The 24,761-nt window shown below is 38.5% G+C and overlaps 1 protein-coding gene across 8 annotated transcripts in view; it reads left to right on the plus strand.

The window, feature by feature from the left end:
* The first annotated feature begins 1,349 nt into the window (after positions 1 to 1,349).
* Positions 1,350 to 24,761, plus strand: part of NLGN1 (neuroligin 1) — a 305,038-nt gene continuing 281,626 nt past the window's right edge. For 4 of the 8 annotated variants that reach the window (XM_065639917.1, XM_065639919.1, XM_065639920.1 and 1 more), the window contains exon 1: positions 1,350 to 1,842. In XM_065639917.1, coding sequence (XP_065495989.1) covers positions 1,350 to 1,842 — 493 coding nt within the window. Of the gene's footprint in view, positions 1,847 to 2,286; positions 2,347 to 24,761 lie in introns of all 8 variants that reach the window. The other 4 variants (XM_065639915.1, XM_065639916.1, XM_065639918.1 and 1 more) reach the window with 2 other exon arrangements.

The following is a 24,761-nucleotide window of genomic DNA, read 5'->3' on the forward strand; positions in this document are numbered from 1 at the left end:
GAATTTAAGATTATAGAGTCTCTGATCCTAACTGATTATTTTTCTAGGATATTGTTCAGTTAGCGTGTTGGTATATGAAAGATAAGATTTCTATCATCCTATGGGAATGTTTATTGTTTATGTTATAAATTAAGGATGGTACGGGTTGAGCGCATTCATCATGCATTTTCATTTTTCAGTGAAGTCAGTAGTTTATAAGGAATTCAGGATTGCTGTGAAATAAAAGTTATGGTATACAGCTCCATCTCTAAACTGTCTGTCCATATCCTTTTCCAAATCAATTTTGAAAAAAACCCACTGAGGTCCAGTTATATTTCTGTGCAAATTCAGAGTCTGCCATTCACTTCAGCGCGAGCAGAATTTGGTCCTTCATTGACGTGAACATTTCACTCTGCAGGTGTTCTTCAGCAGCTATCAGAAACTTGTGGAATAAGAAAACTATATAAAGTATGGTAATTCAGGTTATTATGAATAAGCACAGAAATTCATGTTATCTTCCCAAATATATTGCAGTTGCCTCAGTGTTTTAATCAGAAGTTGTATTTTACATTGAACAAAAAAAGTATGTATTATAATCTGCTTCTGATGAAATAAAGTGCATTTGAGTCTTCAGTATGCCCGTCTATCTTTATTTCACTATCTTCTGAAGAAAAACTGTTTTCATTTTGATAAATCAACTTGTGCAAACAAGGTGAAAATTGATTATGAGCTGATTAAGTTAAAGAAAGTATTAACATAAAAACTTATGTAATGTAGCCTGGCAGCAAATTGCTTACTCTTAAAAAGGTGAATTTTAAATATGTATTTTCTGTGAGTCCTGTTTCTTCTGAGTAATCTTTATAAATTCAACAGGTGACATTATAGATAATCCAGTAATCAGTGTTTCACCCGCCATTTCACGGACTCATAAACTACTGCAATTTTACTTACATGACTCTAGCAACTATTAATGTATGTAAATAACTTGTGCAACATCTAGTTATCACTCTGCTCATATTAGCTCTTTCATACTAATGATTTATTTTCATTTTCTCCAGGATATAGACCTGCGGCTAACTGGATTTGATTTATAAGAGGGGATTCTGCAGTAAATGGCTGCTCTCTTCATATTGCTGCTATGGAAAACAGAATTGTCGATAGGATGTAGTCTGATAAATAGTGCTGAGTGAAGATGCAGCTTCAATAAGTGTGAAATCAATGGAAGATACTTACCGCGTGAAAAGCCTTTTGAGATTTTTCTGACAGGCACCTATTTAGGAAACTTGATCTGTTTCCTTCGGTCGCGCTGTTTTGACACCCGTGGATACAAATCAGATCGCTTCTTGTAGCTACACAACTAATGTGGGACCATGGCCTTTCCAAGATCCATGTGGCTGAACTGTGTATGGAGAGCGACGATAGTCCGCCTGTTACACACGGGATCGAATGCCACTCTTGCTTTTGGTATACTTGGATTTTTGCTTCATGCTGCAGCTGTGTCCTCCCAAAAATTGGATGATACCAACCCAGTGGTGACCACCAACTTTGGCAAGATAAGAGGGATTAAGAAGGAACTAAATAATGAAATTTTGGGGCCCGTTATTCAGTTTCTTGGGGTTCCATATGCTGCCCCTCCAACAGGGGAGCGCCGCTTTCAACCTCCTGAGCCTCCGTCTCCCTGGGCAGAGATCAAAAATACCACTCAGTTTGCTCCAGTGTGTCCCCAGAACATTATAGAAGGCAGGTTGCCTGAAGTCATGCTTCCCGTGTGGTTTACTAATAACTTGGATGTAGTTTCCACCTATGTACAAGATCAGAATGAAGACTGCCTCTATTTAAATATCTATGTCCCAACCGAGGATGGTGAGTTAATAGCAGGCAAAACAGGGAGATCTTTTTATTTTCCTGTTCTACGTTTTAACAATATTAATCCACGTGTACTGGTAGCATGCACGGCTTTCTTTGTTTGCATGCCAGCATATTACATGTATGCATGCTGCTTCTCTGTGTATGCATCTGTCCTTGTTTTTTTTCTTTTTTTTTTTCTTTCTTTCTGTCTACACTGATTTTTTTTTTCTCCCACAGCACGTGTATTTTTAGGTCAAAGTTGGTACCTAATTCTCATTGCCACCCACTGACTTCTGGGAAGATGCATCAACATCTTATTCATTGCATGTGCAGACACAAGTTGAGAATCTTCCGCACCTAATAAAGCAGGTCATATTTAAGTTAGATAGTGGTGTTGCATGCTCCTACTGTCTGTGATGGAGCTCCATGTTATTTTCTAGTCTTCTATTCATTTTTCAGTCAAAAGAATATCCAAGGAATGTGCCAGAAAACCCGGCAAGAAAATTTGTAGAAAAGGAGGTATGTATAAAGTGGACAAAAAAAAACAAATGGGGGAAAGATCAAAACCTTGCAAAGGAAGAAAGAATAATACAGCTGAAAGAGGCTGATTTGCTGATGCTGTGAAGTGAACTGCTAGGGATTATCTTGTCCTACTGAAACCAGAAAGGTATTTAAAGAGAGGACCATGTAAAGCAGATGGGAAGGTAACATTTGTAAAGCCTGAACTCAGTTGCACCTGATCATCTCTCTTGCACTATCTCATGCTGATCCTCTTGGCAGCTTCTCTGTCTCGGTCTCGTGGTTCAGAGGAGTGTCTGTCACTTGTACGTAGATACCGTACGTGGTACATGCATGCACAGGGGGCAGCTCGTGTGCCCGGGGCCTGGTACTGTTGCCATTGAAGCTGCTGAGGTGTCTCCACAGCTCTGTATTCCGGTAGTATAGCATAATGCCTAGCATGTATTATAGCGAAGCAGGGCTGAAAATCTGCGCTGATTTTCTACGTGATGCACCCTATTTTCTTGGAACAGTGTTAACTTTCCTGAAACGTAGGCGTGAAACACTTTGTTGTTGTTGTTTACACGCTTAGAAAAGTGAGCTCCGATTTCCTCTATTACGTGATTACAGCTCTGTTTTGTAAAGCAAAACATCTCTTAATAGGGTGCAGGGAAATGTTAAAATATTGTGACATGGTACTTTGGAAACTAGGCTGCTTTTGGAAGCTTTGGAGACTTGGCTTCTGCCCTTTTTGCGTCAGATAGTAGGAGGGAATTTGCAGATTTCTTTGTGAACACTTGCAAACTTCTGAAGCAATTGATCTGCAATGGAGAACATACATTTTGGTACGGATTTAAAGTGGGAATTTGGTACTAGTATAAAGAACTAATTTCGTACTACTTTACACATTTGTTTTACATCGAAGTATTTTTCTTTATTGTTTTCTTTAAAATAATATGCTATTTATTAACTGGACTACATTTGGATCTAGAATACTTTTTACGGTAAACGAAGAGTAGTGCGCATATACCTGGTCGCCTATTAGCTGTAATCCATATTTTTTATATCAGTTGCTATATGTCCCTGTTATTCCAGAACAAATTAATTTTAGCAAAGTTTCATAGCAGGAAATTGTTTAGAGTTGGGCAAAGTTCAACTCTATAAGCTCTGTATTAGGTTTTTGAGGCGATATCTAGGCAAGGTGGCATTATTTTCCAAAGATTTTGCTTTTACAGCTGCTATTGACTGTTGTAGCTAGACGCTAATTATTAATTGTTAACTGTGTTTGTTCAATGTGTGCTTTTTTAGATGTCTAAATCCACGTTCAGCAACTTAAGGCAATTTGTTTTTAAAGTGTCAGAGTTTGAGGCACCATCTAATGTTTTTTATTAGGGAATTTTTACTCTGTGCTGTAAAAATACAATGGTTTAAGCTGGATTCCCAAAGTTGGAAACAAAGATAATCAGGGTACTGTGAGCAACGTCACTTCTTCTCACATCATTCAAGTTAGAATAACTGCTGTCATTTATATGCATTCAATTAATGTTCAGTGCTGCAGCAGTTATTACGCAGTTCATCAAGCATGTGTAATTAGCTGAGCAACTTTCACTTCCTATCACCCAGATGCTGATTCACAAAGTCATAAATAAAGATGCAGATCTCCATCATTGTTCTCAGAAAGCATCTTTTCCTATGAGAGAATATTAAAAAACCCCCCAGAAAAATAGCAAAAATAAAAGGAGAGCCCAGTAGATGAGAAAGTCACGTTTATTGTCCTGTGAGCCTGAAGGACACTAAAGGGAGAGTTGTTTGAAATTCAGTAGGTACCTTTCCAGTTAAATTCATTGTACACGTAGCACAATAAAAAGGAGCAGAATCCTACCTTTTCTCATTGACAGGTGCAGTGAACTCCTGAATCCTTTCAGCTTGGGCAGCTGGTGTAGCTGTAGTAATGTCTGTTCTCTGAGTAACTCATGCTCTACTCACCTGTATATATATAACCTAAGATTATCCTTGGCTTGGATTGCCCTCATACCTAGTAGTAAACGGAATCACGTTGTACAACAAAGTTGCAATAGAGTCCCAGCATCTGAGCAGCAACAGCAGCTTGGAAATAGCAGTCATTTAGGTCGCAGTAATTTCATTACATTTAGTGATGGAAGTACCTGGAAAGAGAAAATATGAAAACCACAGGCAGACTTTTACTTCATCCTTTTAATTTATAATGGACACGTAAATTCAAAGTGACTGAACCAACAACTGTATGCTATTGTACATATTGTTTGGTTCTTTCTTATTACAGGAAATAGATTGAATTAGATAAATAAATTGGTATCCAGACTTAATTGTCAGATGAGGGACACGAGAAAATCAGAATGTTGAAGAACAGGGAGTAACCTGATGAAGATAGATACAGAAATGGAACAAATTATATCCATGAGTCATGTTAGAAATTGTAATGGGCATTATAACCATTACCTCTCGTGGGTGGGATTTGGATATGCACATTGCAGAGACCACAGAATGATTGGTTAGAGCTGGTGAAAAGGAATGAGGCAATATAGTATGCTTTTTGCTAAATATGGATGCCTATATTTCAGTATACTTCATCTTCAATTTTTAGTGATTCAATAACTAAAGAAAGATCATCTGTTTTCATGTCTTTTGCTTCGGGTACGTGAAGGTCAGAGGTTACTAATTGCGTTATGCATATGCATACAAGCAGAAACCTCTCTATTTGCTAGGCCTGGTTTTAGAAAATCTGTGCAAAGGCATCTAATTAATTTTCTGTCATTTTTTTTGAGAGTCTAGATTCCATAATTCTAAATTTTAATAGAACTTAGGTTATATTGTAGGTAACACCATTTTACTCATTGACATTAATTATATTGTTGATTGTGCAGTGTTTTCTGAATTCCCTTACAAACTTTTGCATCATTTCTAGAGAATACCTGGATAGTTTTGTGCTCTGTTTGGTATTTCAGGTCTCTGTTTTCCTTTATTGACAAAACACAAATATTTTATTTGTCATCCAGAATGACAGGGTAACTTATCTCTTAGGAGAACTGTACATCCTGCTTTAGCTGCATGCCTGTGTTTTTTTAATATTCTAATTTCTTTGCATTGCAACTGTTGGCACCATGAATTTCCTACTTTAATGACAACTATATGATGAAAATTTGAAAATTATCACTAATATGGCCACTAAAAGAAAACTCAGGTATTGTGTGCTCTGCACTTGGGATGACAGTATGCTCTTTCTTACGAACCTGTACTAAAGCCTTCATATTGCCTGAAGATATCTGAATGTGAAAATGGGGACGTGTAGTTTTTGTAGATAGTATGATATATAGTCAGTGTTATGGAACTAGGCACAGGCAATTTTGGATACATTCGTATTTGTAGGAGAATTGGGAGTAGAATAAAGAAAGAAATCACTTGATCCTTACTTTTATGTTTAGGAATTATCAGTGGCTAAGAGACCACCCAGCATCACTGACTTCTTCACATGTGGATTCTGTTTCTTATTCTAGTCGGTGCAGTGGATAAATTTTAAATGCAAAGAATTGTGATCTAAACTACCTCATTTGAGAGTGTAGGATTAAACAGCCCTATTAATATTTATGCCTCCTAATGGGCTACTTGATTTTCAGAGCAAAGCTCCCAACACCACACTTTCTGGGTTATGCCTGTGGTTACTATGGACGCATAGGAACATATACACATATGCACATACAAATGCATCGTTGGAAATGAAACATGAATCACAGCACTATAAACTCATCCTGCTTTGATCATTCATTGTTTTCAAGAGAGAATATGTTACATCAGTTGTGATTCATAAATGGCACTGACAACTTTAAGACTTTGAAGCTTAGCAATAGGAAATATTATTTACAAATCTAAGTAGAAATGAAAATACCCCGGTTTATTCTGTTGCCATGTGTTTCTATTGGGTGGTTCTTCCAACATTCCATTTAACTATCTTGTTACTTATCAACAAATTTTGGAAAAAAGGAATTAATGCAACATGTGCGGTTCCTATGGACTTCATTAAATTATCTTCTTTCTGTATACCTGCTTCAGCTCTGAAATCAGCCAGAAAAGAACAACCTGAGACCTGTTAAAATGTGTTTCCATTGGCAAAATTTGTCAATTGATTATCAGATTTTTTTTTTCTAAATACGTAATGTAGAAAATAACATCAAATTAATGGACTTGTAGATGGTATATTGTCAAAAATGATTGAAATATTCTTTCTCCATAGCCATATAAATGAAAAATATGAAATCTAAGTTGTGAGTCTCCATCACCGTAGCCTGAGCTATGTCAAAATACATTGCATTGCCAGTAGGCTAAGAAGATGCTTTTGCAGACCGTTCCCAGGGCTCATGGTGACTTGAGAGTGAGTTCCAAAGCCCACAAAAAAGTAGGTGCATGTCTTCATTAGGCCACTTTGAAATTCATAATGAGTTATTTGCCTGTAGTATATTGGTGTCAGTAGTTGCCTGCACACATTTCAAGTTTTGCCCCGTTCACCCTTGCTGGCTCCTGGCTGAAGAGCCCTCATCCCCGTTTTGGCCTCGTGAGGTCGAAACTCATCCCTGCGGTATGAGTGGGCACAAACGTAGTCCATAACCCTGACCTCCAGTGCTATGCACAAAGACACCAAGATTGTTCTATTTTTCTGTTGCTTTTTGAAGCACTGTATTCCTGTTTTTCTTTCCTCAGATACCACTGCAGCATTTCCTATTGTACTAGTAATACATGGAAGAAGATAATGAAGCAAACATTGTCTTGTACAGACCTTTTCATCCCTTCACAATCTAAAGCTGTTAGTGTCAGTTAGCAGCATTTTTCAAAGACGCGCAATAGGTTTATGTCGTATTTGAAATAATATAAAATGCTTGAACTCTGATGTAGTTTCTTCTTTCTCCTTTCTGGACGAGGCAATGCTTGACAAGAGGAGACTTTGCAGACTGCATTTTAAGACTCCGGTCATCTTAAATGCCATCAACACTAGTTAAAGTCCTCTGCAAATGTCTGGTTGTTCAGGTCAGCTCTTGCTGACCACACAGTCGTGCTGTCATTGCTTTGTTCATATACCTTGACAGTACTTATAGCTCTAACAGGTCTTAAATTCCCATCTAATTCCATTCCTTGTCTATTATTTTACTGCTTGCTTTTCATTTTTTACATCCTCCCACACACAGGCTCTAAAATAGTACTGTTACCCTGATAATACTAAGAGAAACTGGTTTGTCCTTCCCCTGGCCTTTCTCGGTTTGGACCAGTTGTACTCAGTAAGCAACTGGGATGGTGGTCCTTTCGATCTGCTGGTTTCTAATTTATTCTTTAAAGCCAAAATAGCCAAATATTATAAAAAATAGCTACATAAGTATATTTGTATATTTTCAGGAGGAACATTTGAGTAACTAATATGACTTTTGGGTAACCATTATTTTCTGCTTGCCATTTTTTGTCATATTTTCCTGCTATTGTATTATTATTCCTTTGCTCTTCTCTGTGTTCGTGCTCTTAATTTCTTTGTTTCCTTACAATACACATGGATAAAAATATTTTTAGTATTCTTTGCATATTTTTTGAAGCTTGAAACATGATGCTTACATGTGCCAAACCATTCTTCAGGATCATCTCAATTATAATGTTAATAACCTGCTTGTAACTTGAATATTGCTCCAGTATAATTTCAGGGATTTTTTTTCAAATTCTTTTCAGTTTATTCTTTAGCCCTCTTCATTTTTACTTACTTTATGTTGTCAAATTTACATGTCTTCTCTACTTTGAAATGTATAGTATTATTAACTATACTCTGCATTCAGAACCCAACTACTTTAATGAGCTTAACATAAATGAGATTTGTTTTTGGGATATAAAACCATTTACTTCTGTTTTAATACTAATATCTCTTATTTTACTTTCTCATGCTTGTAATAATGAAGATTTATCCTAAAAAGAAGCAGTGCTGAACAATACAAGGCTAAGGGAAGTGGGACAGAGCTGACTTTAAGCCATGTTTAACACATTGCTGGGACTGGAGTGGTCTCTGCCCAGACTCAGAGCACCTCAGGGATGCTCTAGGTGAATACAGACATTGCAAGACACATGGAAAGGGCATATTGCAGGTGCTGCAGCTGATTTTCCCTTCCAGAGTTTTTTTCCAGTGTATTGAAACATTTCAGCAGTAACAGTAAATCATGTGGCTAATTCCTCTGCTGTGAGAATTCTTTTAATATCCCTTTATGCTATCAGAGCAGTAATCAGAATCTGCCCTGTTAGAGTTTTCTGTATGCTTTTTATTGAGAGCGGCTTTTGCCTTTCCTATTCATACTAATAGAACAGTAAATGTGTAGTTAGTTTAGCCTTAGGAATGTGTTTAAAGAGAAGGAAAATTACCTGGCTGAAGAATTTCTGGTTCTTCAGCTGATAAAGTTCTGGAAGAAGTTCCTATGTCGAAATACCATTGCCTTGTAAAGGTCTGTCCATCAAGGGGAATGGAGAGAGAATAAAACTGCAGAGTCTCTGCGTTAGCAGGGGTATAGCCAGCAGATTTGACCAAAAAAGACACATTTTGGGAGAAGATCATAGCCGAAATGACTGGAAAGCTTTAGCAGCAGCTGTGCTGGAGTGCAGTGCCCTGAAGGAAGGCTCGCAGTCGCTCAGCAGCTGTCAGGGACTCCTCTGCACGTGGACCTTTTCCCGAGCATTTTATGGTCCTCCAGGATCTGTCCCTTTATGTTGCAGGGGCATCAGAGAACAGTTTCTGTGCTGTTTTGGGTGCTATTCGCATCTTCCTTCTCTCAGTGGTCATTTACAATTCAGTGTCTTGTGAGATGCTGAGGTATCATAGGATTATTAGGTTCGAGCTATATTAATGTCAGTGGCTTTGGATCAGGCCCTGCAGAGGCAAACTACTGAGATCTCTACATATGATCTAATATTTGTTTAAATATTTTTATCCTTATTTTATAATGTCTGGAAAAGCATATCTATAGTATATACAGAGATAATCTAGAAAGGCAAAATCTATAGGAGAGAGACAGCCATTTATTATTTGTATTTGTTTTCTGGAAAGCTTCCATTTGTTATATTTCACCCTTTTTGTAAAGACCTTCTTTAATTATTATCTGAAAATCAGGTATTTATGTAATTACTATAATTATATCTACACATCTAGTGTACTTGCAATTATTTCATTAAAAATTGTAATTATTATACAATTATAGGGGATAATGACGTCCTTGTAACATGTTGCAGAAGCACTAATTAAATGGTGGCATAAATGAATTGGAAGTGATTTTGAAGTTTAGAATATTGTTTTATCAGAAATATCTGAAGTGATTCATCCACATTATGAACTGGCAGTAAAACCCCTCCGAAGTTATTTTGAGAAAAGACCTCACAGAGCTCATGTAAAAGGATTTGTCTCTGTTGCCTTTCTGCTTTTACTTTCTGTTCTGTATATTCTTAGACATAAAAACTGTCTGCAGATTTTTAATGGAAAGGTGCATTGTGGAAGAAGATTGCACAGCTTGCTGTATCCTTCTAGAAGGCTTAGCCCAGAGCAAATAGGATGTACATGCAAGTACAGCCTGTACTTAGGCATCCTTCTTCTAAACAGAGGGAAAAACCTATCCAACAGTTGGTTTTAGATGATGAAAAAGCTCCTTTAAATATAAGGAGGTTTTCATTACATGCTGAGCTTCGATGACCTGCTTATGTATTGGAATGTCCAAATAGTGCAACTTCAGGTATTGGGGAAAGGGAGACAAAATTCCTCTTGTAGCACCGGTCCATGTGATGCTCCAAGCACAGCAGGTGGACAAAGCAGCGTGGATAGAGGAAGCCTATGGAGCATCTCCCTTTCTCTCCTCTAGAGTGCGTGGGGAGTGACAGGCAAGGATAGCATGTCTGAACCTACCGTAACCTCAGGATCACAGATTTGTTATCCTCTTTCATGTCAACTTTCTGTAGTGTACAGATGATCTCTTCTCTCCCTTCAGTTAATTTTAAAAGTCGTTGAAAATGGCAGTAAGGCATATCTAATTTTTAGGCTTATCATTCTGGTGTGTTTTTTGTTTGTGTGTTTTTTTGGGTTTTTTGGGTTTTTTTTAATCTAATACAGTGTGTTCTTAAGTGATGAGTATATAAATGTACCTATGGCATGACTGGCAAGGGTGCAGTCACCCTTACCATGACACCCGCCTTGGCTTTGCTTCCGAAGACAGCAGCCCGCTGCCGGGCGGAGGCTCTGGGCAGACCGGAGCTGTGCACAAACCAGCTGGAGAGACCTCCCATCCCTCTTGCACCGGGCTGCTACCTCCCACCCACCAGCTGGGGCTCCTCCTCCGGTCTTTGCTCTCAGCTTTGTGAGGGGAATGACTCATGCACATTCTTCCCAGTTACTTCAGATGCACTCAGGCAGGTTAGACAAACCTTCTGCTTAATTCAGTTAATTCACGTCAGCTCATTTTTGCTCGAGCCTGATTAAGGAGCGTTTGCAGGATCTGCTCTAATGCAGAATTTTAATGTCCCACAAACGAATGGAAACAAAGCTCAGAGAGGCAGGCGAGCCTGGAGGTAGCAGTAGTATCTTTCTGTGTCCCAAGCTGAAGAAAGACCGTCCATCCATGGTCTGAGAAAAGCTCCCTGACTGTACCATCTTGTGTCAAGGTTCCTTGCTGAGGCAGCCAACGCAGGAACCCATTTGCTTATATGGTTGTAGTAGTTTTCCAAGGACTCGTTGCCCTTTAACCAAAAGCTGAGCACCACTGTTGTTGTCAAGCTCCCTTCCAGTACCCTGGCAGGAATTTTTTTAGTTTCTGCCAACACTACTCTTTGCTTTTCAGTCATTAATATATTAGTATTAATGTAGTGAACAGATCAACAGGATATGCCATTCGCCAGCTGGATCTAGCTGAACCAGTGAGAATTCAGTTACTGAGAATCCTCATTCCCAAAACAATAGTTTTAACAAGATGGACCCAGTGGTTAGGGAATATGAAAAATGCATTTGTCTATGTATATGTATATATGTATACAGTCATAAGGAGATTTGAAAGCTCAGAGGAAAGCTAGTACAATTTATCTTACTCGATGGCAAAATTGATACTTCATATGTTTTCAGATTTATTTTAAAGTGCCAAAATGAATTTGGAGGGGTTTTTTTTTGTTGTTTGTTTGTTTGTTTGTTTTTAATCTGAACTTAATTGCTGAAGACCAGATCTAAGACAAGTGAGCCAAAAGGATGTTATGAAAGATTTTGCACATTTATCTACTCCAGGACTTCATGCGTTAATGGCAGTGCCCCATGATCTATATAGCACTTTGTATCCATGAAATATTACTGTATATACCTTTCATAGAAGCAAGTTTGTTTTGTGAAATTTCACAACAAATCATTAAGCTATAAGCCCAGATTTTAAAATCTTAGTCATTTCACTGTTTTTCTGTGACACTAAACTCAAATGAAGTACCTCTCTGTATGAACCAAGTAACTGGTGCACTGTGTGGAATAGGAAAGAGAATTAATTTTGTTTTCTACACTTTTCGGTCATTAACTGAGCTGTTGGTTAATGACAAATGGATTACTTTTACTAAAAACAATAACTTCTGAAAAAAGCATGATTACTAGACTTCAGTGCTGAAGCATCTGCAGTCTCTTTTATGTGAAGTCTCCACAGGTGAAGTCTCACATAAAAGAAAAAACAAGATGCATCGGTGGTCTTTTTTAAAGTGCCATGAAACCCTTGATTAATCGGCAATTCTTGCAGTGTTGCAGTTGCAGTTCAAGTACTGAAGAAGGTATTACCTGCCCAAAAGCATATTATGATACCAGATCATGGGAAACGGGTGCTTGCGTTTTATAGAGATATGGATGATTGCTGAAGAGGTCACAGTAAGTGTGTCCCCCCCTCCCGAATCTGGGCCTGTTAGCAGAAATCCCTCACATCCCTTTCTGCGTGCATTATATTCTGTGTCGTTCACACGTGAAAGAGAACATTGCCCCTTGAACTGTAAAACAGTCATGTGTTTTTGACAGGCTGATTTTGTTTCTTTTCCCGACGTCTTTGAAAGATGGCTGCTGAAATGTGGTTGGGCATGAGAGGGACATTCGCTTGCAGAGGTGAACTGGGAGACAGAAGAGGAGCTGAAAGAAGCAGGATGGGGATTTGACAGCAAAGAAGGCTCCTGACACACGCGTTGAAGCAGGTGTACACTGCCTGGCAGTGTGCAAACCCAGCACAGAAATGGGATTAAAAGGTTCTTTCCCTTTAGAAGGGAAGGCAGCACAATTCCACCTTGCACTTTTAAGTGGCAGAAGCTATTTTTCTGTCCAGAGTTTGCTAACAGATATTAGCTGCTGTTTTTCTGCCCAGAGCTTTGACATACTCAACTACAAGCTAGTTTGGCTAGTATCAGTACAACAAACAAGCAGCAGTCAAGGGAGAGGGGAAGAAACAAATAATTTACCAGAAATGCTTCATATCCCTTCCATGCTTGATATTTGCACCATGCAAGTGGTCTGACTGTCACCCCCTCTGTCCAGCACCTGGACACGTGTTAGATAGAAGACATGTCACAAAATAGGTTTGAACTAAGGTAGAGAAAAAGCTAGCCCTTAATATTGCTCGATTAAAAATGGATAAACTCAGTAGTAAGTCAGATTCTGGCCTGTTGTTTGAATTATGAATATTCTTCTAAACGCTGTCACTTCCTTAAAGAAATACAGTGGTTTCTTCTGAATTTTAAGTGACTTTGGATTGAAATTCTGTGTGAGTGATTATCTGGCTCAGTGAATACTGTTGTTATTATTAGCAATTTTGGGTGTTAACCTTTTCACTGCTAAAATCTCCAAGTGCAGTGTGCCATTGTACTGGCACTCAGCAACTAGAAAGGTTAAGAAGTCATTGAAGCACATTCAGGAAATGTCATAATTTTCAGGCTGATGAAGTGCTAGCCTAGAAGAGAACAAAGAAACTATAATAATAATTACATTTACTTTATTCTTGCAAGGAAGACAGTTTGAAGGAGAGCAGGCCATAGACAGTAGCTCATTTTTGGTTCTGCCCCCATTAATTACATTACATTCCTGCTTTACTTCTGTAACCCCAGAAATGTGCTGTTTAAACAGAGCTTCGTTGCAGAGGGATGACTTGACACAAAGTCAAATGTCTCTTTCCAGTCATTCTGGACCTTTCTAGGCTTTCCCATTCCCTCTCTTCTCCCCTGGCTAAGCAGCATCTGGCCCTCTCCCTCTGGTGAACTTGTGTGACTCTCTTTCAAGTATAGATTTAGTTATTAAATCTGGAGATAAAGTATGGATCTGTTCCACTAATCAGATACTACAGTGATTAGAGCCATAGAAGTACTTGGAGAGATCAATTAGATTAGATTATCAAATCATTATAAGCAAACTCCTAAAGACAAAGCAATAGAAAGTAATCTTGTGTTACTGTAGAAAATATTTATACTCTCTTATGGTTTGCTCACCTCTGTTTTATTTACATGTGTTAAGATGGCAGTGGCACCAATCCTCATCCTCGGAACTGAGCTGGAGTACAGAATAAACAGATTTCTACACTAAAACTCTCTCTGTGATGCTCGTCATAGGCTAAAACATATTACTCCATGTACTCTGGGTGAAAAAATAGATGCACATGGAAATCTCACTTTATAAAGCAATTGGACAGTTTCTTGGGGAACTCATTTCAGATCTCTGGGGTTAGGCAGGAAGCCTTCTGTTCTCTCACCAGCCTTTTTTTATCTCTCTGATCTCATTCTGTGTTTATTATTTTGACTGTGTAATCTTATTTTGACCACTTTTATTGCATAGACTTGGAGTTATGAACCAACACTAGCTAATTCAGATAAAGGTTTGTGGTTCACTCTTTAGCTGTTTGTTTTCAGGGTTCCTGTGAAAATAGTTTTCCAGGGTATAATAGCCGTTCCTGTCAGTCCCAAGCCTTGAAGTTGTGTTTTCTGCAGCCCACAGTGCCATTTTCTTAACACGTACATGTATATGTATATATGGTCTTTTCTTTATTAATATATATTTTAGTAAGTACTCCAGCTAATGCTAATATACTGTTTTCATGAGAGAATTGGTAGAATAGTATACATCAAAGGCAACAATTAGCGTATTTTCATTTGACTTGTTCAGCCTATTAGGTTGTTAAATTTTGCATAGAAAATCATTAGCATGTTCAATTTGGGAAGGAAGCTCTTGGAAGAGGAGTTGTGGATGTAAATCAGTCAGTGAGGAGGCTCTCATACAGTATTACAACAGCAGCTAGGGTTCTGAAATATCATGAAATACTTTCCTGTATTATTAACTGTAAATGCAAAGAGGTGAAAAAAATCTCAGGGTTATCACTGTCTTAGGAGTTAACGAAGAAGCTTCTGATGGTTTTGTCTGATATTAAGATCTAGAGCAAGTTTGTGTCATATTCTTTTCTTACTGAACACTGGCATAGAAGTGCAGGTTTGCGGTTGCAGTGTATCTGCTCTTTGTTAAATGAAGGACATCCGAATCGGGCTTTACATAACATAGTGCATGTTTTTCTTTTTTTTCCCCAAAAACTAATTCAAGAACTGTTGCATCGCAAGTGATATCGCCACTGTTACGCATGTTGCCTGCTACTTCTGAATTAGATGAAGTTGAAAAACTCCACAGAAAAAACTGCAAAGTGCCTTTTCTCCCCTCTTTATCAGGAGCATGTGACCTGACATCTGGCAATTTAGAGACAGTTATCTGGTATTAAATGAATTTTAAAAGGTTTGGATTTTGACCAATTAAAGTCAAAGAGGAAAGGTCAGAAATCAACACCAAAATAGAACAAATATTAACTAAAGATTCCATCATACGGCAGCTAATCAGGGCTTTTGTGTGCCCTGCTGTGCCAATATCTATGCAGAAGCTAGTCATTATGTCTCTGTTCTAAAAAAGAACTAATTTTGAAGACTTCACTGCACTAAAATCAAGTAATTTACTGCCCTTTTTTGCTGTGTTTTTATGATGTTTTGCCTGATTAAACATTCAGTGCTAGACATGGTGGCTTCTGGTTTTGTCCCTGCACTTTTCAGGTTCAAATTTTGAGTGCAGTTACTGTTCTTTGGTGCCAAAGTACTTGATTGCCTTCATAAACTAGGATACTTAGCAGCAAAACTGACGTAAGTGTCAGGATTACATTATTGATTATTTTGAAGGCACAAAATCCATAAAGTCCTTTCCTTTGTGCTCCAGTGGAGAACGTGTACCTGTTTGCACTGAGTGGGTAAATTCTTGGCCACATAAATGTCTATCATGAAATTCAAATCAAGTTTTACAAGACCAGGCCCAAATTCCCATCTCTACAAGATGAACAAACATAAACTTAGAAACAGATAACACGGACTTTGAATGTTTGGTAGATTTTGAAATTTTTGCCTGAGATACATAAATATATTTTCCCTTTCTTTGTACTTCTTTTCTCCATTCTTATTTTCTCAAAATAATTTCGTACCTGTTTTGTATCACAGCCTCTCCTGTAATAATGAATCACTTTCAGCTTTTTTGTGGACTTTTTTCTGTTTCCTGCTCTCATAGTCTTGTTGTGTCTGATTTGTCCTTATTTCATGTTTCCACCTCCGTTTTTTTTTCATTTTAGAAACATTGACTACCTCTTTAGGGCTACAAAATAATGAGCTATTTATATGCCAATATATCCTTTAAATTTTTCCTTTGTACTGAAGATAGAGAAACCAGGACAAGAGAGTGAACTTCTGCGAGGTCACACAGAGAGAAGGAAAGAGGCTGCATGTCATTGTGGAGCTGAAATTAAAATATCCCACTTTTTATCATGTTTATTTTTTTGGGCTGGGCTGTTCACGATCCTTCTGTGCTGCTTTTATGGTTCATGTGGCTGAAGCGATGCTTCTCGTCTTTAATTCCTGCACAACTTAATCCTGATCTTTCCTAAGTGCAAGTGTTTGTCAGTCAGTTACCCCCGAGTGGGGTGAGTATCACATCTTACCTTAACCCATGAAATATTTTCTGCCTTCCACTTGTCTTGCTGTCTTACAGCCTCCAGATAGGGAACAAGAAAGAGTTGCTGCAGCTTTTATTAATTATTTACGTGCTGTTATCAAACTCCTAGAGTGCCGTAAATTTACAGGCTTTAGTACAAACTTGGAGAAAACAAGTTCCTCGCTCTAGAGAATTTACAGTGAAGAAAAGACAACAGAGGTGAAGATATAAAGCCAGTGGATGTAGTAAAGTAGTGCAGAATACAGGGGTTTTGATAAGAAGGGATTGCCATGATCCATGGTGTGAAGGAGGAGGAGGAGAGTGCTTGGCTGCGTGCAGAGTGCCCGAAGTGGAGCAAGAGGCAGCAGTAAAAGCCAGTAACAAATAACGTACAGGGATTACAAGGAAAGCAAAAGGATTGACCTGATTTGTGTGTTTACCACTCAGCGTCTTAGTGGTGCCCTTTCAGCTCCTGAATATAATCATTTAACTCAATGGGTGGCAGAGGCAAGTGCATGTTTCACATGGAGACCGACGTGATCGAATGGGTCTCTCTCTGCGCCATGGCTGGCTCACGTGTGAGCTGGTTAGTGATTGCTTCCAAAAGTCATGTGAAACAGTGGGAAATGTCACCTTCAGAGGAATTAATGACACATTCAGCCCCTAGCACAGGGTTTTCTTTGGGCCAGTGAGGGTAACCACTGTGCTTCTGTTCTTCCCTGAAGCAGGAGTGGGATGGCAAAGTGCTGCATCAGATGCACACTGAAACTGGTTTGTGAACTTGGTCCCTAACCCCATGTAAAACCATTATAACTTTCTCCTTTTTTTTTTTTTTTCTGCCTTAATACGATTTTATTTTTAGATGCATGAAAGGATGCACACAAGGAGTGAAAGTATATTTAAACAATATAGAGTAAACAGAAGTGAATAACCTAGACTTAGCCTAAAGAAATCCACAGATGCCGACATTATTTCCCAGTGACTTTGCTATGGTATTATGTATTGCGTGGTAGTGTATGTTGTATGGTGCTGTGCAACTGTCCCATGTGGTATAACTGCTGCCATGGAGATTACTTCAAATAAGGGAACACTAAATGGCGTAATATATGATAGAATAATCAGCCATAGCACAAAACCTCCCCTCTGTTAAAACACTACAAATTTTTGCCTAGAAAATAAACAATGTGTCTGGGTGTGATACTGTCTCACCTTGTTCTGCTCTAAATCACTTCTGACCAGTATTCAAGCATCACTTCTGATCAAATGCTGTTCGTTGTGCTGAAGAGCTGCAGTGTATATTCAGTGACTCAATCCACACGCATTTAAGGCTGTCACTTAAGTATTCTCTTAAGGAGAACAGTTGTGGAACCTGGGGCTTATGCAGGTGTAATTCAAGGCAGGCATTAATTTAAAGACTTGCCTGGTGGCAACATTGCCATTTGCTGTTATAGGAGCAGGACTTGTTCCATGGTTTGCTGAAACGGGAAGAGTGACTCCTAGGGACCGTAAAGCCCCTGGATGTTGCTGTGGCAGTTTAAAGTGGTTGTTAAATGTCCGTAAGTCTATTTATGATATTATTACAAAATAGGCGTAATTGTAGTCACTGTATGAATTCTGAGCAAGACAAATATTTGTATGATCGCGTGATTTCACCCGGAGCTAAAAAGGCATTGCTGTTGGCCTTCTCTACTTGCAGTTGCATTTATTTGCTTATTTACTGTCATTTCCTTTCACTAACTTTAAGGGGGAATATTTTAAGGTACAGGAGTGGAGTGTATGTGTCTGAGTCTGTGGACAAAAAGATCAGCCAAAAGCTATGCACAGGAATGAATACATAATCAGCAACCTTGTACTTGCCTATTATAACAAAATAGCATTAAAGAACAGAACATTTGACTGTAATGTAAGTTGCAGCTACTTCCCTGCCAGGGCAGTGATCCTCTTGAGGCTGTCATCTATTACAAATTGAGCGATTGCTAATTGCTTTTATGAAAGCACCAACTTCAATTATATTTTTAGTGTGTCACCTGTACAGCTTTATATTTGCATGTATTTAGAAAGGCATTCATGCAATGCTGAAAAAATTAGGAAGTGATCCTACAAAGATTAGATTCACATTTGAATTGTAGCGTTAAACACACCCAAGCCACAGAACAAACTGTATTGTACCTACAACATGTTCAGTTTGTAAAAGTGGGAAAAATACAGTGTTTCGCTAACTGTGAGCACTGCCCACACCTCCTTTTGATCTTCTGGGTTTGCACCTGGCACTGATGAAATGCTGCGCCACAGAGCAAGTGCTTGTTATTTATTAACTGCTTTTGGTGCGAGACTTCACAGATCCAGCAATGTGCCCAAAATGCTGACTGTTCCAGCAGATGTTAAGTGCTTAGCGGTTTTATAAGAAGAGCTGATGTCCCTGAGAACTGCCTTATGAAGTAGGGAGAGTTTTAACAACACATCTGGGGTTCACCTTGAGCATTGCAAAAACTCACATTTGGATCCAGACTGTCTGGCTTGAGCCAATGCCTCCTTCAAAGAAGAGATAATTAAAATGACTTTTATGTCTTTCTTGGAGTCATCATGTCATTTGTTCTGGCAGCAGATGTGACGAAATTATTGTACTTATTTTAAGTTTTCTATGTTATCTTAATGGCCCAGAAACTTTTTAAAGGAGGTTTAGATTGTGTGGAATACAGTGACAACTGCATTAATGCCAGTGTTTCTATGAGCATGGCTTTTCAATATCCATACTCATTTTATCGTCCGTGGTCGGTAGGGTTGAACTGCTTTATTGTTTTGCTCTCTTTTAGTGAATCAGAGTAATTCCTCCAAGTAATAAAACAGAGACCTGAATTAGCCAAATTCTGATCCCTAATTGACCTTATCTTGCTGCCAGTCTGACGTAATCCAGATTCTGATGTGATCTTGCCCTCCCATCTTATGAACAGTGAAAGAACACACACTTTCACTAATTAAAAAACTCAGTTTTCTTAAAAAAAAACCCCAACAAACTATGTCTATATCTATAGATATATTTCAGACATTTTCCACTTTTGTCTTATTGTTTTCCACAATTAAAATTGCTTGCAATTTTTACGTTGAACATGTTGCTGCTATGACTCTGGATGCTTGGATATATCTGTGTCTTTGTGCATATGGTGGTGCCTGTAATGGTAAAATTCTGCTCCAAGTGCAGTATAGCAACTACAAACTCCAGTACCTAACAGTTGCACAAGGTGTGAGTTCCTCTCCCCTCCATTTTTTAATTAAGCAGGACGAAAGAAACCGTGTTATGTATTTTTAATGAAATGGTATTCAGACTAAACAATTATAAGACAGACTTGTAGTAGCCTACTGATTACTTTGTGCTTGGGAGTTACCCTTGTAGTAGCTGAAATAATTGGTAAAATGATGATATAGAAGATACATGTTGTATTTTAAAGAACCATTGCTAGATGAAATTAAGATGAATTTTTAGGTTTTGTAAACCAAAGTAATATAAAAGCTGAGTACATTTTATGGATTTTCAATCCTATTAATATTTATTAAACTACAGTTCTTTAGATTTCTGTATGTCAGATACTCCGTCATGCAATAACACAGGATTGTCTGAGATGAAAATTAAATTGGACCCAACTGAAATCAAAGAGAACAGATTTCTTCATTTTCATTCCTCAGACTGATGGAAATGCATAAAGTAGACAAGTCGGAAAAACCTAATAATTAGGTTTGAAAAGTCCTTGCTACTTTATACATCATGGATAGTTTTAGGGATGAAGATGTGCAAAGTTCTTAAAAAGAAAAAAAAAGATAAAAACCCTATTTAATCCTGTATTACTATAAAAATTTCATAGCAATGCAACATTGAGGATTACTGTCTAGCCTTCAGATGTGCTTCTGCCATGTTGTATCTGTCCTCTTGTCCACATCCTCTGTACCGTTCTGGGCCATAGTTTATGGTATATTCGATTTTTCAGGGAAAGCAAAAAAGGCTCAGTTCTGTGTAGCTATTACAGGGAAGGCAGAATTTCCCCATCAGTTGTGGTGTTTTACCAACGGCAGTGCAAGCGGGTATTTTGTGTCAACACAAATGCATTCTATGTTTGAGTTAGATTTATATATTAGTATACAGGTACCTTTTAGTGGTTTTATTATGGTAATCAAGGTCTGTTGGCTGAAGTGCCTCATAAATATTAAAAAGTAATTATACATATGATTTGGAAAAAAGAGAAAAAATGGACAATGATTTTCTTCATGTGTGTAAAAACTGTTTAAAGGGTTTGGAAGTTTAATCTTCTTAAATTTCTTTTTGCTTATCTTGGGCAGAGAGGAATATTTCATTTAGCTAATCCCAGAGCTTTTAGGGGTCAGGGTAAAAATACCTCAGTTAGCTACATTAACTCTAAGTAATAGAATAGGACTTCATTTGTCTAAAATATTTTTTGTTCTTAGTGTTCTCCCTTTCAGAAGTTAAATTTGACTCTCTGACTGCCTCTGAGTTGATAAAATTTCTCATTTTCCTGGCTGCTGTAGGCTTTCCCTGGCTCACATTTCCAATGTGAAAAAGAAGAGGAGCTCGTGTATTTTGAAAGTGTTTTGAAAACCAAAGCAAACTTCCTTCCTATACAAGAGGAAAAACGCTCACATCCTATTTGTTTGTTTTCTTCTGCTCCATAGGCCGTCATCTTTAAACTGACTCTGCCTCTTCATATTTCTTTTCAGAATGAGAGTTTCAGTCATAAATTGCAGTGAATGTTATAGCAGAAACACTGCAAGAGAAGTTGTCCTTTAAAGTGGAAAATGTGACTGAAGCACAAGTGCAGGTAGCTGCAAACTGGAATGTGAAGTTCAAGACTTGAACGGAAGGCAGCCTCCTTTTGAACAATAACCATAAATATTTACCCTTCCAAAAAATAATTCATGTTATGCAGCAGTCATAGAACATACCATGTTGATACTGTACAGGTGTGGGGTGGTTTTTTTTTGTTTTTATTGTTTTTTTTAAAAGCGGCACCTTTAGTCCCAGGGTGCTTTGTGAAGTATTATTGTTTTCACCTGTGGCCAATTCACTAACATCATGTCCCCCTGCAGCTGGGCTGTGGGTGTCTGTGGTTCCTGTTTGCCTTCCTGTCATGGCATATGGCTTCTCCCTGGATTTATTACAGGTACTGGTGGTAGTTGCTTTACCCATTCTCGTGTTTTTCTTATTTTTTTCTTAATTTAACTTTGAGCGATGAAAATCATCTATGCTGGTATCAGCTTCAGGTGGAATTTCATGGGAAAAGCTCAGTGAAGAGCTCGTAGCTGTTTGCCAAGAGAAGGTTTAAGAGAAATGTGCTGTTTTGTCTTGCAAAAAAAGTTGTTGCAGCTACTTGATGGAGAACCTGTGTCCCTCCTTGCTCCAAAGCAGGCACAGGGTAGAAGTGAGCATGTAATTCTAAGACTGTAGACTGTTTCATAAGACATTTGCATAAGAAGCCAAATTAGATTAGTTTAACTTAATTCTGGTGTTTCCTAACCTCCCAGTCTTTGACTCAGAAACCTTAATGTTATTTTAATATAGTTTCTTGAGAGTAATACAGACAAAGAGTCCCCATAGGTCCTGTAAATTTGATAACCACATGGAAAATCTAACAGGAGACATTTCTGAGAAAGAATAGGAAAACGCATGTTCATATGGAAATGAGAAAATATCTCTTTATGGTGGCTTTCAGAAAAACTCCTGTATGCTACTGCAAAAAAGAGGGTGAAATCTTCATCCCTTTGAAATCAAAGGGATTTACTTGAGAGTTTATGTGATTAGCAAAGAAAAGGTATTTGCTGCAGTAGAGGCAGAAGGATTTTTTAAAGAAGCCTTTTAAAGTGACATAGTGAGCTACTAAATTCTGTAGATTTCTGTAGTAATGTTCTGTAGGATCCCATCATGTTTCTTACAGCAGAAAATTCATTTGAAGTATGCTTATTTGCATTATTTGTAATCCAAAGATAAAATTTTGACTTTTTCTTTCAAAAAATGTTTATCATTTTCCTATGTTGTTGCCTGAACAGTACTGTTTTTTTCACTTCGGTTCTGGGGTGGTGTACCAGAGGAGAGGCAGTTATATTTCCTCACGCTTTATATTAGTATTGGATTAAGAAAGCCACAATAATAATTATCAAGTGATCTTCCACGATTAAGCTTTAAAGCTTTAAAGTATCAGACAGTAACTATTGCAATCTGATATGGCCCTGACTGATATGGACAGTGCAAGTTCTAATTAGCATTGTAGCTAATGCATATATTGATGTTCATGTGAAATAAACATACGAAAGAGCATAATACATGTACTATTTTAATGCTTGTGGGGCTTTATTGTGATATTAATTATAACTCAGGATGACAAAAGAGTTATGTAGATGTCGTTCTCATAAACTAAAGAAAAATACACTAATAAATCGATTTTTTTCCTCCGTTATAAGAATAGAAAGCCAGAAATTACTTGCCCTTAATTTGCCCCCTGTTTAAGATTACAGAAAAAACCACCTTGAGCTACTTTAATTTTCCTCCTTTTTCCCATATTTTTGGCTTCACCTTTTCAAGCAGATTTCAGCAGTCGCAAAGCTTAGAAATATACTAGCTGAAATTTGCATGTCGCCATTGGCTTCGAAAGGCTTAAAGAATGATGTGAAATCTGGTGAGGTTTGTCAAGTACAAATACCTGTGAACATCGGTGTGCTGGTGATAACCTGTCACTGCAAGGGCACAGCCCACACTTCTCCTGGGCCCGTGGTGGCCCTCAGGTTTCATTCAGCTTTTTGGGATGACACAGGATGGTGCATATACTTTTCTCCCAAGGGATTTTGAAATTGGTTGTTACATTTTCATGAGCCTCTGGCCCTGAGTGCGGAACCTCCCTGTTACAGGGGGGCAGCGGGTATCTCCTGCCCGCGATTGTCCCAGTACCTGCGTGGGCAGGTTTATTGCAGTGAATTCTTCATTCTCCCTTAGCCAGAGAAATATTTGCTCATATCACGGGTTCTGTTAGACAAGCACCCCCTTTCAGCTGTAAAATCCTCCATACTTTCCTCCTCTCGCTCCTTTCCTTCCCTTCCCCCCAGCAAAAAGCACATCCTACGGCAGCAGAACCAGCAGCGTGATTTCAAGTACAGAACTGTACAAGACAGAAAGGAGGTTAAAAGCCCTTAAAACATATGGCTTGCTTTGGCTTAATAGGAAGTAGGTGGCAATCTCCACAGGGATGCAGCAGGGTTTTTTGAAGCGTTTGTTTCCCAAATACCTTTTTATGATCTTTCCAGCACAGACGTGCAGCAAGTGAATGTAACTAGAATATATGCCGCGGTGTAATATGTGCCTTCTGCAAATGTGACAGTGATGAGTTTGACGAAAGAGGAGGTGGCAACCAAAACAAAGACAAAAAGTGCTGTAAGGACTATGTAGAAATTAAATGCAGGTGCCATTTAGGGTATTGCTGTAGAGCCTGCTGATACTGTTTACTTCCCTGCTGAGGTAGAAATCTTTCTCTGCTAAAAGCCTTCACAAGAGTGCTGAGGATATCCCTGTGCAGCAGTGTATTACAGGACACACATTTGAGAGGAAAACTGTTAAAGCCACCTCTTAGTTTTATTGAATTATTACTGCTCTGAGAAAAACAATATACTTTAGGAAAAACCCAGCTGTTAAACAGAGCGCTTTTGGAGCGAGCGTGTTTACTTCAGCATGGCGTTTAAATTGTGTTTATCCCCAAATCAAACAGCAAAAGCTACGGCGCTGGATGTAGGGAACAGATTTACAGATCTGGGTTACTTCTCCTGCCAGAGCTGGCTTTGAGGGCACTTTCTTCAGTGCGGCGAGGGTTTTGGCTGAGGGGAAGACAGGGGGGTCTCCGTGGCAGGGGGAGCACTGCAGAACCACTGGGCACAGATAAATTACAGGTTAGAGATGGCCAAGTAGATTGTTTCCATCTCTATCTCCTCCTCTCCTTCTCCCTCCTTCTGCTTCTCTCCCTCCCTCCCTGTTCTCTCTCCCTCTCCAGTATATATTATTGATGCTGAGCCAGGATCATAGAGCCTTGAGCATCCCGTGGCAGTTCATGGAGAACTATGGCAGCTTGTTTTTCTTTTATAACAGAAAAAAAAGGACTCTCATTTCCCTACACTCTATGCAGCTTCTGTTCCTCAGATTAAAAAGGTAGAAAATGGAGTGTGTTGTTATAAAAAGTAGGTAGAAATTTTAACCATTGTCTAACAGCCCTCACAATATTGTGACTGCCGTGGCAGGTGAATAATGAGCCACTATGCTGGGCTTCTAACTAAATGGGGCTTTGTCCTGTCTACGTGGCAAAGGCATCCAGAAGAATGCTGAGCAGTTTTCCAGTATACAATGAATCACTCAGTGAGGCCAAAT

The sequence above is a fragment of the Caloenas nicobarica genome, chromosome 8 (assembly GCF_036013445.1).
Source record: "Caloenas nicobarica isolate bCalNic1 chromosome 8, bCalNic1.hap1, whole genome shotgun sequence".
NCBI lineage: Eukaryota > Metazoa > Chordata > Aves > Columbiformes > Columbidae > Caloenas > Caloenas nicobarica.